Genomic DNA, 13741 nt, shown 5'->3' with positions numbered 1-13741 from the left:
ACATGCACCCCCAGGTGAACATCCCGTTGAACATGTGGCCACTTAGCTTTTTTTGGGTAGTTGCTTACTTCATTCTTGCCTATCGTCTTGAGGGAAAACATGCCGGTATCTCCATCATCAGCAATAGAAACCCCCGGGAGATCCATCTTTAGTTCCATTCTTAACCTCTGCTGGCGCTGGACTTTAAGTAACTGTTTTTTCTTCCTAAAACGTCAAGGATAGTATTTTAAGGTTTTGGTCATAACACATTTCAGCCTCCTATCAGAAGTATACAGAAGGCTCTGATGTAGGCCACTGTACAGAGAGATACAGCGGCATATGCTGCACAAAGGCTCCCATTTTAATTATACCCACAACCCATCTATCCCAGCCAGATGGATAAAAGGACTCTTTTGGCATCTGTCCAGTGAGCCCTATGAACACACCCTTCATATACACTGAAGGCTACCCAATGCATATCTTGAATTTAAAAGAAAAGCACAATGTCAACATACCCCCCCAAGACAGACAGAAAGTCTCCTTATTGATACCCTGAAATAAAGAAACACTACTGACCTTTTTAATGCTGCCAGCTCTTCAGCCTTTAGTTCTGCTAACTTCTGTTCAAGTTTCTCATCCTCATCCTCCTCCTCCTCCGCCGCCGCTTTCTGTTCATCAGCAGAGCCCTCGGCTTCCTCATCAGAACTGAGACTGGAAATAATTCATACACATGCATCAGACTGAAACATCTTCTAGTATGTCACAGAGACAAGCCAGAAGAGACTGTCAGTTGTGGTCCTTGAGGGTGACCCTCAACGACAGGACTGCAACACACACAGTCTGACTAATTTCACTGGGAGATCTGTCAACATAGAGACGCAAAAACTGTTGACACGATCAATAGCTAGTAGAAACTCACAGGCCCACAATCTTCTGATGTTTGAAGATGCTTAAATTTAGTGGGCCACATTTACTAATTTGAGTGCACCTAGATTTTGGTGTAAAATGTGGCACAATTTGGTGACTTTAGGTTTAGAAAGGGGCACGGTTACAACATTTTGTGCTAAAAGTGGGCCACAATTCTGCAGTAAAATTCTGTTGCAAAGTAAAACAACCAACAGTCTGCATAGAGTTAGATAAAAGTGTCTATCCCAGCACCAGACCCATCATCCAGCCTGGGCCCCTGTGATAATTCTGGTGCAGGTCTAGACAGCTTATTTTACACCAGCTATAGGATTAGTAAACCTGTCCCGATGTCCACCTTTTAGCACCACATCATTTTCAGGTCCAACATACTGTGCTGATGAAGGCAGTAGTCTGTGACAATAAACAATGGGAGAAGAAGAATGTCTTACTTTATTCCTTCCACTGATCCTTTGGATTCCCCTTTCAGTTTTTTTGCGACATGTCTACGTAGTTTGGATCTCCAGCTCAAGAGCGATCTGAAAGATCAAGACCATTGCTTGAGAAGCCATGAAAAACACAATGATCACCAGTAACACAAGGCCACCAGGTAAACAGTACCTCAGCTCTTTACGTCCCAAGACCTTGATATCTTTGCAGCATTCTTTAATATCATTGGTGGTAGCATGGTGTCTCTCTAAGTCCTGGTCGTCTATGGCAATCTAATAAAATCAAGAAAATAAAATTCACTATAACAAACCCCTATTGAAGGAAGAGGAGAAGTGGCTGTCTCCATTGTAGTCTATGAAGGTGACGGAGACAGCTGAATGCCATGGACTCACATTAACATTAGCTCTCTCCTGCTCTGCCTGCAGCCCCTACTAGGGGGAGCTTATAGCTTCCTGCATACTGTGTAATGATTGAGTTCAGTGCAGTGTACAGTAATCTCCTCCTAGTAGGGATGTCATGGTTTAGGTCTTACTGGAACTCACAAACTTTAAATGGGTTGCTCCACCATAACATCTTATCACCTATCCACCGGAAAGGTGATAAATGTTTGATCACCGAGGGTTATCTCCATGAGCTGCAAGGTTGGGCATGTCAGTATCTTAAAAGTACTGACAGTCATCAAAGAAGTGGCAGACCCCTGGACAGGGCATAGTGCAGGTGACTTGTTCCCCTTAACAGTTCTTGACCCCTGTTTTACCAATAGGTGGTGTACCTAAAGGTAGGCAAGTTTAACAGCACCTCCTGCAGTACTGATAGGTGACAGACCTGGAGGAAGGCAGCAGATGACTTCCAATGCTGAATAGGTATCATCACAACAAGTGTTCATGGGACACCAATGGTGTGATCAGCACTGTCCACTAAGGTCCATTGTTGGATATCTCAGGATATTATGTCTTACAATTTATTATTCACACCTCACTGATCTTGGAAAGGAAGTCCACAGGATTTTGAGCTTTCAGAAATTCAACCAAGGATACTCGTTGGTAGACAGGTCCTTCCTCGTATCCTTCTGCCTATGGAAAGTAGAGTGATAGTGATCAAAATACAGCCTTAGTTCCAGTTCATCTGTAGCTCACACTGATGAGGTGACCATAGACGTAATGATTATCACTAACAATTCCCCTCTATACACGAGTATTATGTTTTTCCCTCGGGAGACTCTATACCAGGGGTGCACAACCTGCGTCCCGGAACACCATTCTGTGCGGCCCCCAACCATCTGGTAACAGACATGTATGTCTATGTCTTGTGGCTGCACAAATGTATCTTTCATGCATCCTCCCGTTCAATGGGAGGCCTATAACTATTAGGGTCCATTCACACGTCCGTTGTTTCTTTCCTGATCTGTTCCGTTTTTTGAGGAACAGATCTGGACCAGATCTGGACCCATTCATTTTCAATGGGTCCTGAAAAAAAATCTGACATTGAGCTGTCCGATTTTTTTCAGGACCCATTGAAAATGAATGGGTCCAGATCTGTTCCGCAAAAAACGGAACAGATCAGGAAAGAAACAACGGACGTGTGAATGGACCCTAAATGGCATATACTGTGTGTTCAATATGCCATAAATACAGTATTTCAGTTTTTAATACCTCAAAATTTTATTTTTGGCCCTTGTCATTGGTTCAGTCTGGCAAGGTGGCCCCCAACCAGAAAACATCGTGCACCCCTGCTCTAGACTAAACAGGATAACCAGACATATGGGAAGCCTCAGATATCAGTCCAAGAACTCACCACATCAAGACCCAGTTTTATATTACGCCACTTGAGAACCCAGGGAAACCCTACAAAAAGGTGTAATACAGACTTATAGGGAACCTGTCATCACCTTTATGCTGTCCACACTAACGGCAGTATAAAGTAGACACAGGTGAGTTGATTTCAGCGGTCTGTCATTTATAAGTTAAAAGTAAGTGGTTGCCGAGAACCAACATCACAATCATTGCAGACTGTGCCTGGAAAAGAGTCCTGGCCACCTGAGAAGAGTCCTGGTTATTCATGAATTCCTGCTCTCCTGCCTACCTGCTGATGACTGACAGTCTTCTACCGAGTTTTCTCCCTAGGAGAGAACTGCCAATCATCAGCAGGTGGATGGGGAGAGCAGAAGAGTATGAATGACAATGACTCTTCTCAGGTAGATGTGACTCTTCTCAAGGTCTGAGCTGCAATGATTATGATGCTGGTCCTCAGCAACCACTGACTTTTAGCTCATGAGTAACATACCGCTGAGATCAGCATTTCTGTCACTATGTTATGCTGCCCTCAGTGAGGTCAGCAGAAAGTTGATGACAGGTTCCCTTTATCACATATAAGCACAAGGCAGACAGTCAAGAACTTACCTTGGGCTTCTTATTTGATACAAGCTGAGACACTGTTTGCACAGGGCTTTCCACATTCTTGAAAGCATATTTGGGATCAAAGAATCTGTTGTCAATTTTATCAGGAGCCAGGTATCCTGAATAATAAGACAGCCAATTATTAGGACATATACCATTAGTGGAGTCTCAAGCCAGACCTCCAGCCATAGTAAATATTAACGGAGAACTGATCTCTCAGTTTTAGTCACAGCCTCAGTCACGGTTCTGGAATAAAGCAGCCTTCAGATCTAACTAATAATAGCAGAACCCTAAAAGGGAATCTAACGGATCACATAATAAGTCAACAGAATCTTTAAAAGGGGATGTTCAGGGTTTTTATTTCTTGCTCTCCCCTCCCCCCTTCCTCAGCAAGTTGTACCTATAGAGAAATCCATACTCCCCTGATCCCTGCCGCTCAGGTTCCTGCTCCCTTCACTGGACTTCCAGTCCCCGTTTGTCAACTTCCACACAGACGGGATCATGTACTCTGCTGCAGCCAATGACTGGCATCAGTGGTGACGTGTCTCCAAGTGCAATCATTGGCTGCAGCAGTACATGGGACCCAGTCTGTGTGGAAGCTGGCAGACGGGGACCAGAAGTCCAGTGTAGAGAGCCAGAACAGAGTGGTAGGGAGCATGGGGCAGGTGCATAGATACAGCTGGCTAGGGGGCCAATTAAGATTTGTTGTGAATATGGATGCAACATAGCACTGCATTTAATATGAACAGAGCCCACATTGTGTAATGTGTCTGGGCATCTTTTGCAGTCATTGTGGGCACTGCAGGGCTCTCACAGGAAGCATTTATGGTTAGAACTCCTAAGGGGAGGGAGAGGTAGTACTGAGGCTGGCATCAAGGCATCTTTAGCTGTCATGTGGGGCACTGTGACTATGCCCTTACACCATCAATCGGTGCCCTACAATTTACCAGGTGATGAGTGAAATTCATTCAGAAGAACAATCTCATCAAACGCGCACCTAATGTAGAACCCATTTTCCACCACTCACCTTGACACACAACAAAGATCTCAGCACTCTCACTACGAGATGCTTGGGGTTTTGTTGAGCTCACTTTCTTGAAAAAATTCTTCAGGATCCAGAGTAAGGACTGGTAATCGGCAGAGCGGAAAACCTTTGTAATGAACCAGCCGCCTCTTGAAAGACAATCACAGGCAAGCCGCAGTGCCATCAGAGACAAGTGAACTACATGACAAAAGGAGACAAGTCACAAACAACAGGTATGGCTCCTCTTAACAGTATAAGTAGCTTGCCAGGTGATCTGTACTGCCCTATCTGAGAGCAGCACATGATGGAGAGAAACTGAGCTCTGAGAGATATAGGTTTATATAACTTGGGGCAGGATTTCTGAGTTTAAAACAGTGTATCCTGACAGGACTCCTAAAAAAGACAGTGCCCTGATTAACCCGCCCACAAAGAATAATTAACAGTTTCTCAAGTATTAGTGTGGTACACTGTAGGGATCGACCGATTATCGGTTTTACCGATATTATCGGCCAATATATTTAGGATTTTGACCGTTATCGGCATTTATTTTGCCGATATACCGATAAGGTATTGGGAACACAGAACGCGCTGCTCTCAGCGCGCTCTGTGTTCCCTCAGCAGCACAGGGGAGAAGGAAGCAGTGTCTCCCTCCCCCTGTGCTGCTGCTGCTGCCGCCAATTAGAGGAGAGAGGACAAAAGAAGGGTAGGGGCTGTGGCCACCGCTCCACCAATGAAGATAAGTCTTTCATTAATTCATATACAGGAGGCGGGAGCTGGCTGCAGAATCACATAGCCGGCTCCCGACCTCTATGAGCAATAGCTGCGATCTGCGGTAGTTAACCCCTTAGGTGCCGCGGATCGCAGCTACCGCTCATAGAGGTCGGGAGCCGGCTATGTGATTCTGCAGCCAGCTCCCGCCTCCTGTATATGAATTAATGAGAGATTTCTCTTCATTGGTGGCGCAGTGCGCCCCCCACCCCATCCCAGTATTAAAAACGTTGGTGGCGCAGTGCGCCCCCCAGTATTAATCATTGGCGGCAGTGGCCACAGGATCCCCTCTCCCCTGCTCCTCCGATCGGAGCCCCAGCTGTGTAATCCTGGGGCTCCTATTGGTTACCATGGCAGCCAGGATGCTACTGAAGCCCTGGCTGCCATGTTCAGCTCCATGCTGCTGTGTGCACAAAGCACAGAGCAGCAGGGACAGTGTGAGCTCCTATTTACCGGGGACAAGGGTTCTAGTCCCTAAGGGGGCTAAAAGTTAGTAAATAAAAAAGATATATATATTAAGTATAAATGAAAAAGAAAGATTTACAAAAACAAAAAAAATACACATTAACAATAAACATATTAATTTTCAGCAGATTTGTGTAGGAATTATTTTTTTTTTCAAAAATTCTAATTTCCAGAATATCGGTATAAATTATCAGCTATCGGCCTGAAAGTTCACAAATTATCGGTATCGGTCCTAAAAAAATCAATATTGGTCGATCCCTAGTACACTGTCATCGCGTGTGGGTGGGACTCTTAGGCCTCTTTCACACGGGCGTCGCGGGTGAGGGCCGGATGCGTTCAGGGTGCATTGCGCGTGAGTAGGCAGCAAATTGCAGTCAGTTTTGTCTGCGAATGCGTTCCGATGTTCAGTTTTTTCTGCGCGAATGCAATGCATTGTGCACGCGTGTGAGAAATAAGTGAATGTGGTACCCAGACCCGAACTTCTTCACTGAAGTTCAGGTTTGGGTTAGATGTTCTGTAGATTTAATTATTTTCCATTATAACATGGTTATAATGGAAAAAGGAGACTTTTGTATTACTTACCAGTAAAGTCTCTTTCTCGCTCTTCCTTGGGGGACACAGGAAACCATGGGTATAGCTCTGCTCCCTAGGAGGCGTGACACTAAGTGAAAGCTGTAAGCCCCTCCTCCATCAGCTATACCCTTCAGCCTGGAGAAGAGACTGCCAGTTGCGTGTCCAAGTAGTGAAAGATAACCACCAACCGGAAAAAAGAACTGTCGAGCCCCAACGGGGGCAACCAAGCCGGAACCACAACTGTAATCCAAATGAAGGGCGGGTGCTGTGTCCCCCAAGGAAGAGCGAGAAAGAGACTTTACTGGTAAGTAATACAAAAGTCTCCTTTTCTCGCCCATATTCCTTGGGGGACACAGGAAACCATGGGACGTTCCAGAGCAGTCCCAGAAGGGAGGGACCAGAATAAACTAGACCAACACCAGAGGCATCAATCAACTGCCGCCTGCAACACCAGACGGCCTAAAGCAGCGTCAGCCGACGCATGAGTATGCACCCTGTAGAACTTGGTGAAGGTGTGCAAGGAGGACCAAGTGGCCGCCTTGCAAATCTGCTCCGTAGAAGCCCGATTCCTCTGAGCCCAGGAAGCCCCGACCGCTCTAGTGGAGTGAGCGGTAACACCGAGGGGCGGAACCTTGCCCTTGGCAAGATAAGCCTCAGTAACAGCCATCTTGACAAAACGGGCGATAGCAACTTTGGATGCCGCCATCCCTCTGCGCGACCCCTCCGGAACCACAAAGAGCGAGTCAGTACGCCTGAAAGAGCTGGTTACCTCCAGGTAAACCTTTAGCGCCCTGACAACGTCCAGGCGATGAAGCTTCCTCTCCCGCGGGTGGGAAGGGGAAGGACACAAAGAGGGGAGAACGATGTCCTCGTTCAGATGAAAGGCGGAGACCACCTTAGGAAGGAAGGAAGGAAGGGACCGGACGAAGAACTACCTTGTCCTGGTGGAACACTAGGAAAGGTTCCAGATAGGAGAGTGCAGCCAATTCGGACACCCTCCGAAGAGAGGTGACGGCTACAAGGAAAATAACCTTGCAGGACAGAAGTCGCAAGGAAACCGTCCGCAGAGGCTCGAAAGGAGAAGCCTGGAGCGCTGAGAGAACCAGGTTCAGGTCCCAGGGCGGTACCGGAGGGCGGTACGGGGGAACCGCGTGAGCCACGCCCTGAAGGAAGGTCTTGACAGGACCAAGGGGGGCCAGTGGGCGCTGAAACAAAATGGACAGCGCAGACACCTGACCCTTCAAAGAACTAAGGCCCAGACCTTGGGCAAGTCCGCTCTGCAGGAAGGACAAAACGGTGGGGAGAGAAAAGCGGAGCGGAGGAATCCCCAGATCGGCACAGAACCCCAAATAGGTCCTCCAGGTCCTATAATAGATCCTAGAAGAGGACGGCTTACGGGCGCGGATCATGGTGCGGACGACGTCCGCAGAAAAACCCCTACGTGTCAGGACGGTGGTCTCAACAACCACGCCGTCAAACGTAGGGACCTTAAACGCGGGTGGAAGATTGGTCCCTGAGAGAGAAGATCTTCCCTGGCGGGCAGTGGCCAGGGCGCGTCTGCCAGGAGCAGCATGAGGTCGGCATACCAAGACCGGCGGGGCCAGTCCGGAGCGACCAGAATCACCGAGACGCCTTCCGCCGCGATCTTCCGAAGGACCTTGGGCAGGAGTGGGATGGGAGGGAATATGTATGGACGCGCGAAGCCTCGCCAAGGAAGAACGAGGGCGTCGGCTCCGCAGGCTCCCGGATCCCTGGCCCTGGACAGATAGGCGGGGACCTTGTGATTGAATTTGGAGGCCATGAGGTCCACGTCCGGTATGCCCCAACGAAGGCAAATGGCCTCGAACACCTCCGGGTGAAGAAACACGCCTCCCCAGCCCAAGAGACTGGCATCGGTTGTAACCACCAACCAGTTGAGCGGCAGAAAGGACCTGCCCAGAAGAGGGGACTGCAACCACCAGCGGAGAGATGACCGCACCGGAGGCGATAGATAGAAGGGATGATCCAGAGACTCCGGCGATTTGTCCCAGGAGGAGAGGATCGCCCGTTGGAGAGGGCGGGAGTGAAACTGCGCAAATGGGATCGCCTCGAAGCAGGCAACCATCTGCCCCAAGACCCGCATGCAGAAGCGGAAGGACGGTCGACGGTGGAGAAGGAGACCCCGAATCGCCCGACGGAGGGTCAGTCGTTTTCCCGAGGGAAGACGTACCTCCGCCGCTTCCGTGTCTAAAAGCATTCCCAGGAAGACCAGTTGTCTGGCGGGAGGAAGGGAGGACTTGGGGAAGTTGATGACCCAACCGAATCTCGCCAGAGTCTCTAGAGTGAGATCCACGCTGGCAACCGCTTGGGAAAGGGACGGAGCCTTGATGAGGATATCGTCCAAGTACGGTAGCAGAAAAACACCCCTGGAACGGAGTAAGGCCAAAACCGGGGCCAGGACCTTGGTGAACACCCGGGGGGCTGTTGCCAGCCCAAAGGGAAGGGCGACAAACTGGAAGTGGAGGTCCCCCACGGCGAATCGGAGGAAGCGATGGTGACACCGGGCTACCGGAACATGGAGGTAGGCATCCTGTATATCGATGGAAGACATGAAATCTCCCTGCTCCAGGGAAGCCACCGCGGAACGGAGGGACTCCATCCGAAACCGTCGAAGGAGGAGAAAACGGATGAGCTTTTTGAGGTCCAAAATGGGCCGCACCGAACCTCCCTTCTTGGGAACTACAAAGAGGTTCGAATAGAACCCTTGGAACCTTTCCTCTAGAGGAACGGGGGTAATCACCCCCCTGTCCAGTAAGGCTTGAACAGCCGCGGAGAACGCAGCCGCGCTTTTCGGGTCCCGCGGGGGGCGGGAGCGAAAGAACCGATCTGGAGGGAAGGACGCAAATTCGATTTTGTATCCTGAGGACACAATTTCGAGAGCCCAGGCGTCGGAGACGTGAGCCATCCAGATGTCCCTGAAAAGGAGGAGCCGGCCCCCCACCCGGGTGGGTGGGGGCGCGCCTTCAGGCAGAGGACTGCTTTGCTGCGGGTGTGCGGGCAGCCTGCGGCCTGCGCCAGGAGGGCTGCGCCCGAAAAAAACGGCTTCCTACGCTTATCCTGGGGAGGGGCCGAAGCGGCAGCTGCGGGGGGAGCCCCAGAGGTCCTGCAGGAGGACCGAAAACGAGACGCACCGGGGCGTCCGCGGGGGGCGCCCCTGGCTTGGGGTTGAGGAAGATGGGTGCTTTTACCACCCGTGGCCTCCGAAATAAGCTCGTCTAGGCGGACCCCGAAAAGGCGGGAACCCGCAAACGGTAGCCCCGCCAAGGAACGTTTGGAGGCAGCGTCCGCTTTCCAAACCTTCAGCCAGAGCTCCCTCCTGACGGAAACCGCCAGGGCGGAGGAGCGTGCAATAAGGGCTCCCGCGTCAAGGGAGGCCTCACAAACAAAATTCCCGGCCCGAATAATAGTCTGGGCCAAGGAACGTAGGTCCTGGATGGGGACGTCCGAGTCCAACTCCTGTTCCAGCTGCGCACCCCAAGCAGAGATTGCTTTACCTGCCCAAGCAGAGGCAAAAACCGGTCTGAGAGCAGAACCGGAGGCAGCAAAAATGCCCTTGGAAAGGGTCTCCATGCGACGGTCCTCCGCTGACTGAAGAGAGGACCCGTCGGGAACAGGGATGGCCGTGTTCTTTGACAGACGGGCCACAGGGGGGTCCACCTTGGGTGGGGACGACCAGGTGGCCACGACATCGGCTGGAAAAGGATAGCAAATGTCCAGCTTCTTGGGATTGACAAAACGGGCGTCCGGGCGAGCCCAAGCCTTAGACACCACGGAGGAGAAATCAGAGTGGATTGGAAAGACTTTTGAGGCCTGCCTGGGTCTGATAAAGGAGACGCTAGCTGCGTCAGAGCTAGGGGGGTCATCTTGCACCTTAAAGGTGTCACGAATATCCGAGATGAGTTGACCCATCGCTGAGGCTAGCTTGGACGGCAGGGCCGAGTCCATTTCCAAATCTGAAACCGCCAATTCACCTTCAGAGAGCGAATCCTTTGGAGAGGAGAGGCTCGTCTGAGTGCGCACGCGTGGCGGGGAGAGGGAGGCATCCGAGGAGGAGGCTCGCTCTACTCTAAGACGCTTCTGAGAGTGCCTAGCTCGGGAGGGGTCACTAAGAAGGGGTGAACCCGTGGCAGCGGCAGAAGCGGTGGACCCGGAGGGCGCGACAGTAAGAGTGGCGTCCTGCGGGGTAGGCGGCCTGTCTATTAGGCGGCCCACGACATGAGTGAGGCTTTCCACGGCCTGGGACAGGGATCTAGCCCAGTCAGGCGGGTCAGAGGAAGCAGGGAGCGACACAGCGGGCGACTGAGGCTGCGGTGGAACTCTGCATGCAGGACAGTGCGGATCAGACTGCCCCCGGGGAAAGGGTTCCCTACAAGCAGTACAGGCATGGTACCAAGGCTTGGCAGCTGCAGAAGGGTCTGACATGGTGGAAAAAATGTTGCCTTAAAGTGGGAGACCCCAGGGCAAAAGGAACGGGGATTACACCCAACAACAGTACTGGTGGCACGGAGGGGGTTAACAGTCCTACCAGACCCGGATGATGCAAGCGGCAGCAGCAAGGGGAGCAGACTGAAGGAGGCTGTGGAGGAGAGGCAGCAGGCACGGGGATGAATAGCTTCAGGATCGGACGCAGAGAGGATTCCACGCAGCACTATGCGATGTGGAGCCCGACGAAACCGGAAGTAGGGGAGCGCTGTGAAGCTCCGCCCACCCCTTGCCGCGCTGAAAGAGACGCAGAGCCGCGCGCGCGCGGCAAAATGGTTTTAACCCCCGAGGTGGATGAGTGCCGGCCAGATGAAATGGCGCCGTTCGCGCCAAGAAAACGGCCCCCGCCGCGCCTGATGTGGCAGACGGCCTCCTGCATACAGCCGTCCCCTGAAGGCAGAGTTCGTGCCCTGCCGCTAAATAAAGGATTTTGCCCAGATAAAGTCCCCCCCAAATGATACCCGGTAAGGTTGCCGGTACGATATGCCCATGGGGGGGTGGGGGGGGGTGGAGGGGGGATGTAGCAGCGGTGGGAGGAAGGAAGGGGAGGCTGGAGCAGCCACTCTCACCATACGCTGTCTTCGTCCTCAATCCATCCAGCAGGGTCGCCCCTTCAGCTACTGGCACCGCAGTGGCAGGAAGCCGGGGGAGGGACTTGGCGTGCGGGCGACCCTTGAGCTGGCGGGACGCAGGGGAGCGAGGCTGCCCTGGTCCACCTTGTCTTCTGTGGGGGAGGCGGCAGTGCGGAATTACCGGCACTGGCGCAACTCAACCCCGGGAGAAACAGAGGGGTCTAATGCGCCTCTGTTGTCCCTGTAAGTAGAAAAAAATCGAATTAAAACAACAAAAAACGCAAAAATAAAAATTATAGGAAAACAACCCTGCATAAGCAGGGGGTGTCTTGCCTCCTTGGACACTAAGCAAAAACTGGCAGTCTCTTCTCCAGGCTGAAGGGTATAGCTGATGGAGGAGGGGCTTACAGCTTTCACTTAGTGTCACGCCTCCTAGGGAGCAGAGCTATACCCATGGTTTCCTGTGTCCCCCAAGGAATATGGGCGAGAAATAATAGCATCCTTTAATACAGAATGCAAAGTGAAATGTCAATTAAGGGTTAAAAAATAATAATAAAAACATTACTGACCTCATCCACTTGATCGTGCAGCCGGGATCCTCCTCTTTGTTCTTCTTGAAGGACCTGCAAAAGGACCTTCGCTAACGTAATCGCGCTCATCATGTGGTGAGCGCGGTGACATCAGCGAAGGTCCTTTTGCAGGTCATTTAAGAAGAATAAAGAGGATCCCGGCTGCACGATCAAATGGATGAGGTGAGTAATGTTATTATTATTTTTAACCCTTAATTGACATTTCACTTTGCATTCTGTATTAAAGAATGCTATTATTTTCCATTATAACCATGTTATAATGGAAAATAATAAAGTAAATGGGGACCCGGGTCGCTCATCCCTAGTCTCCTTAGCAACCATGCGTGAAAATCACAACCGCACTTGCTTGCGGATGCTATGCGATTTTCATGCAGCCCCATTCATTTCTATGGGGCCTGCGTTGCGTGAAAAATGCAGAATATAGAACATCCGATTTTCACGCAACGCACAAGTGATGCGTGAAAAACATCACTCATGTACACAGCCCCATTGAAATGAATGGGTCAGGATTCAGTGCGGGTGCAATGCGTTCACGTCATTGCACCCGCGCGGAATACTCGCCCGTGTGAAAAGGGGCCTTAGGCTCCTTGCAGACGAGCGTTTCTCCCGCAGCAAGTCCGCAACGCAGCTCCCGGACTGACCTCCCAGCGCTGCCGGGGTCACATAGCATTATATTGATTTATGATGCTATGTAACCCTTAGGCCCCTTTCACACAAGCGAGTTTTCCCATACGGGTGCAATGCGTGATGTGACCACATTGCACCTGCACTGAATCCTGACCCATTAATTTCAATGAGTCTGTGTACATGAGCGTTGTTTTTCACGCATCAATTCTGCGTTGCGTGAAAATCTCAGCATGTTCTATATTCTGCGTTTTTCATGCAGCCCTGGCCCCATAGAAGTGAATGCGGCTGTGTGAAAAACACTTTGCAACCGCAAGCAAGTGCGGGTGCGATGCGTTTTTCACTGATGGTTGCTAAAAGATGTTGTTTGTAAACCTTCAGTTTTTTTATCATGCGCATGAAAAACGCATCAAAACGCATTGCACCCGCGTCTAAAAAACGTAACAACTGAACGCAATCGCAGACAAAAAACTGAATTAACTTGCTTGCAAAATGGTGCGAGTTTCACTGAACGCACCCGGACCTAATCCGTCACGCTCATGTGAAAGGGGCCTTAAAGTTCAGGAATGTATTGGATAACACTGGCATAATGCTGCCAGTGTTATCCAATACAATCCAGAACTGTAAGGGTTACATAGCATCATAAATTAATATAATGCTATGTTGATCCTGTCAGTGCTGGGAGGTCAGGCCAGGAGCTGCACTGCAGACTCGCTGCGGGAGGAATGCTTGTCTGCAAGGGGCCTTAGTGTCTGTCCCAGGGATCCTGTCAGGATTTACTCAGCTTTTTGCTCAGAACTCCTGCTCCAAAGTACAAACTTAAATATCACAGCACTCGGCTTCTCTTCATCTATCATATTATGCTCTAAAGCAGGG

The 13741-nt window shown here is 50.6% G+C and overlaps 1 protein-coding gene across 1 annotated transcript in view; it reads right to left on the bottom strand.

Annotated features, from left to right (window-relative positions):
* The window catches only part of FTSJ3 (FtsJ RNA 2'-O-methyltransferase 3), a 40496-nt gene that overhangs the window by 13077 nt on the left and 13678 nt on the right, over positions 1–13741 (bottom strand). Inside the window, exons 7-13 of the mRNA XM_040436650.1 lie at positions 4756–4950; positions 3732–3847; positions 2307–2405; positions 1504–1604; positions 1335–1421; positions 556–690; positions 69–204 (exon numbers count right to left, since the gene is read on the bottom strand). Coding sequence (XP_040292584.1) covers positions 69–204; positions 556–690; positions 1335–1421; positions 1504–1604; positions 2307–2405; positions 3732–3847; positions 4756–4950 — 869 coding nt within the window. The remainder of the gene's footprint in view (positions 1–68; positions 205–555; positions 691–1334; positions 1422–1503; positions 1605–2306; positions 2406–3731; positions 3848–4755; positions 4951–13741) is intronic.

The sequence above is a fragment of the Bufo bufo genome, chromosome 6 (assembly GCF_905171765.1).
Source record: "Bufo bufo chromosome 6, aBufBuf1.1, whole genome shotgun sequence".
In the NCBI taxonomy this organism is placed as follows: domain Eukaryota; kingdom Metazoa; phylum Chordata; class Amphibia; order Anura; family Bufonidae; genus Bufo; species Bufo bufo.
The sequence above is the reverse complement of the archived record's forward strand: the minus strand, read 5'-3'. Positions and strand labels throughout refer to the sequence as shown.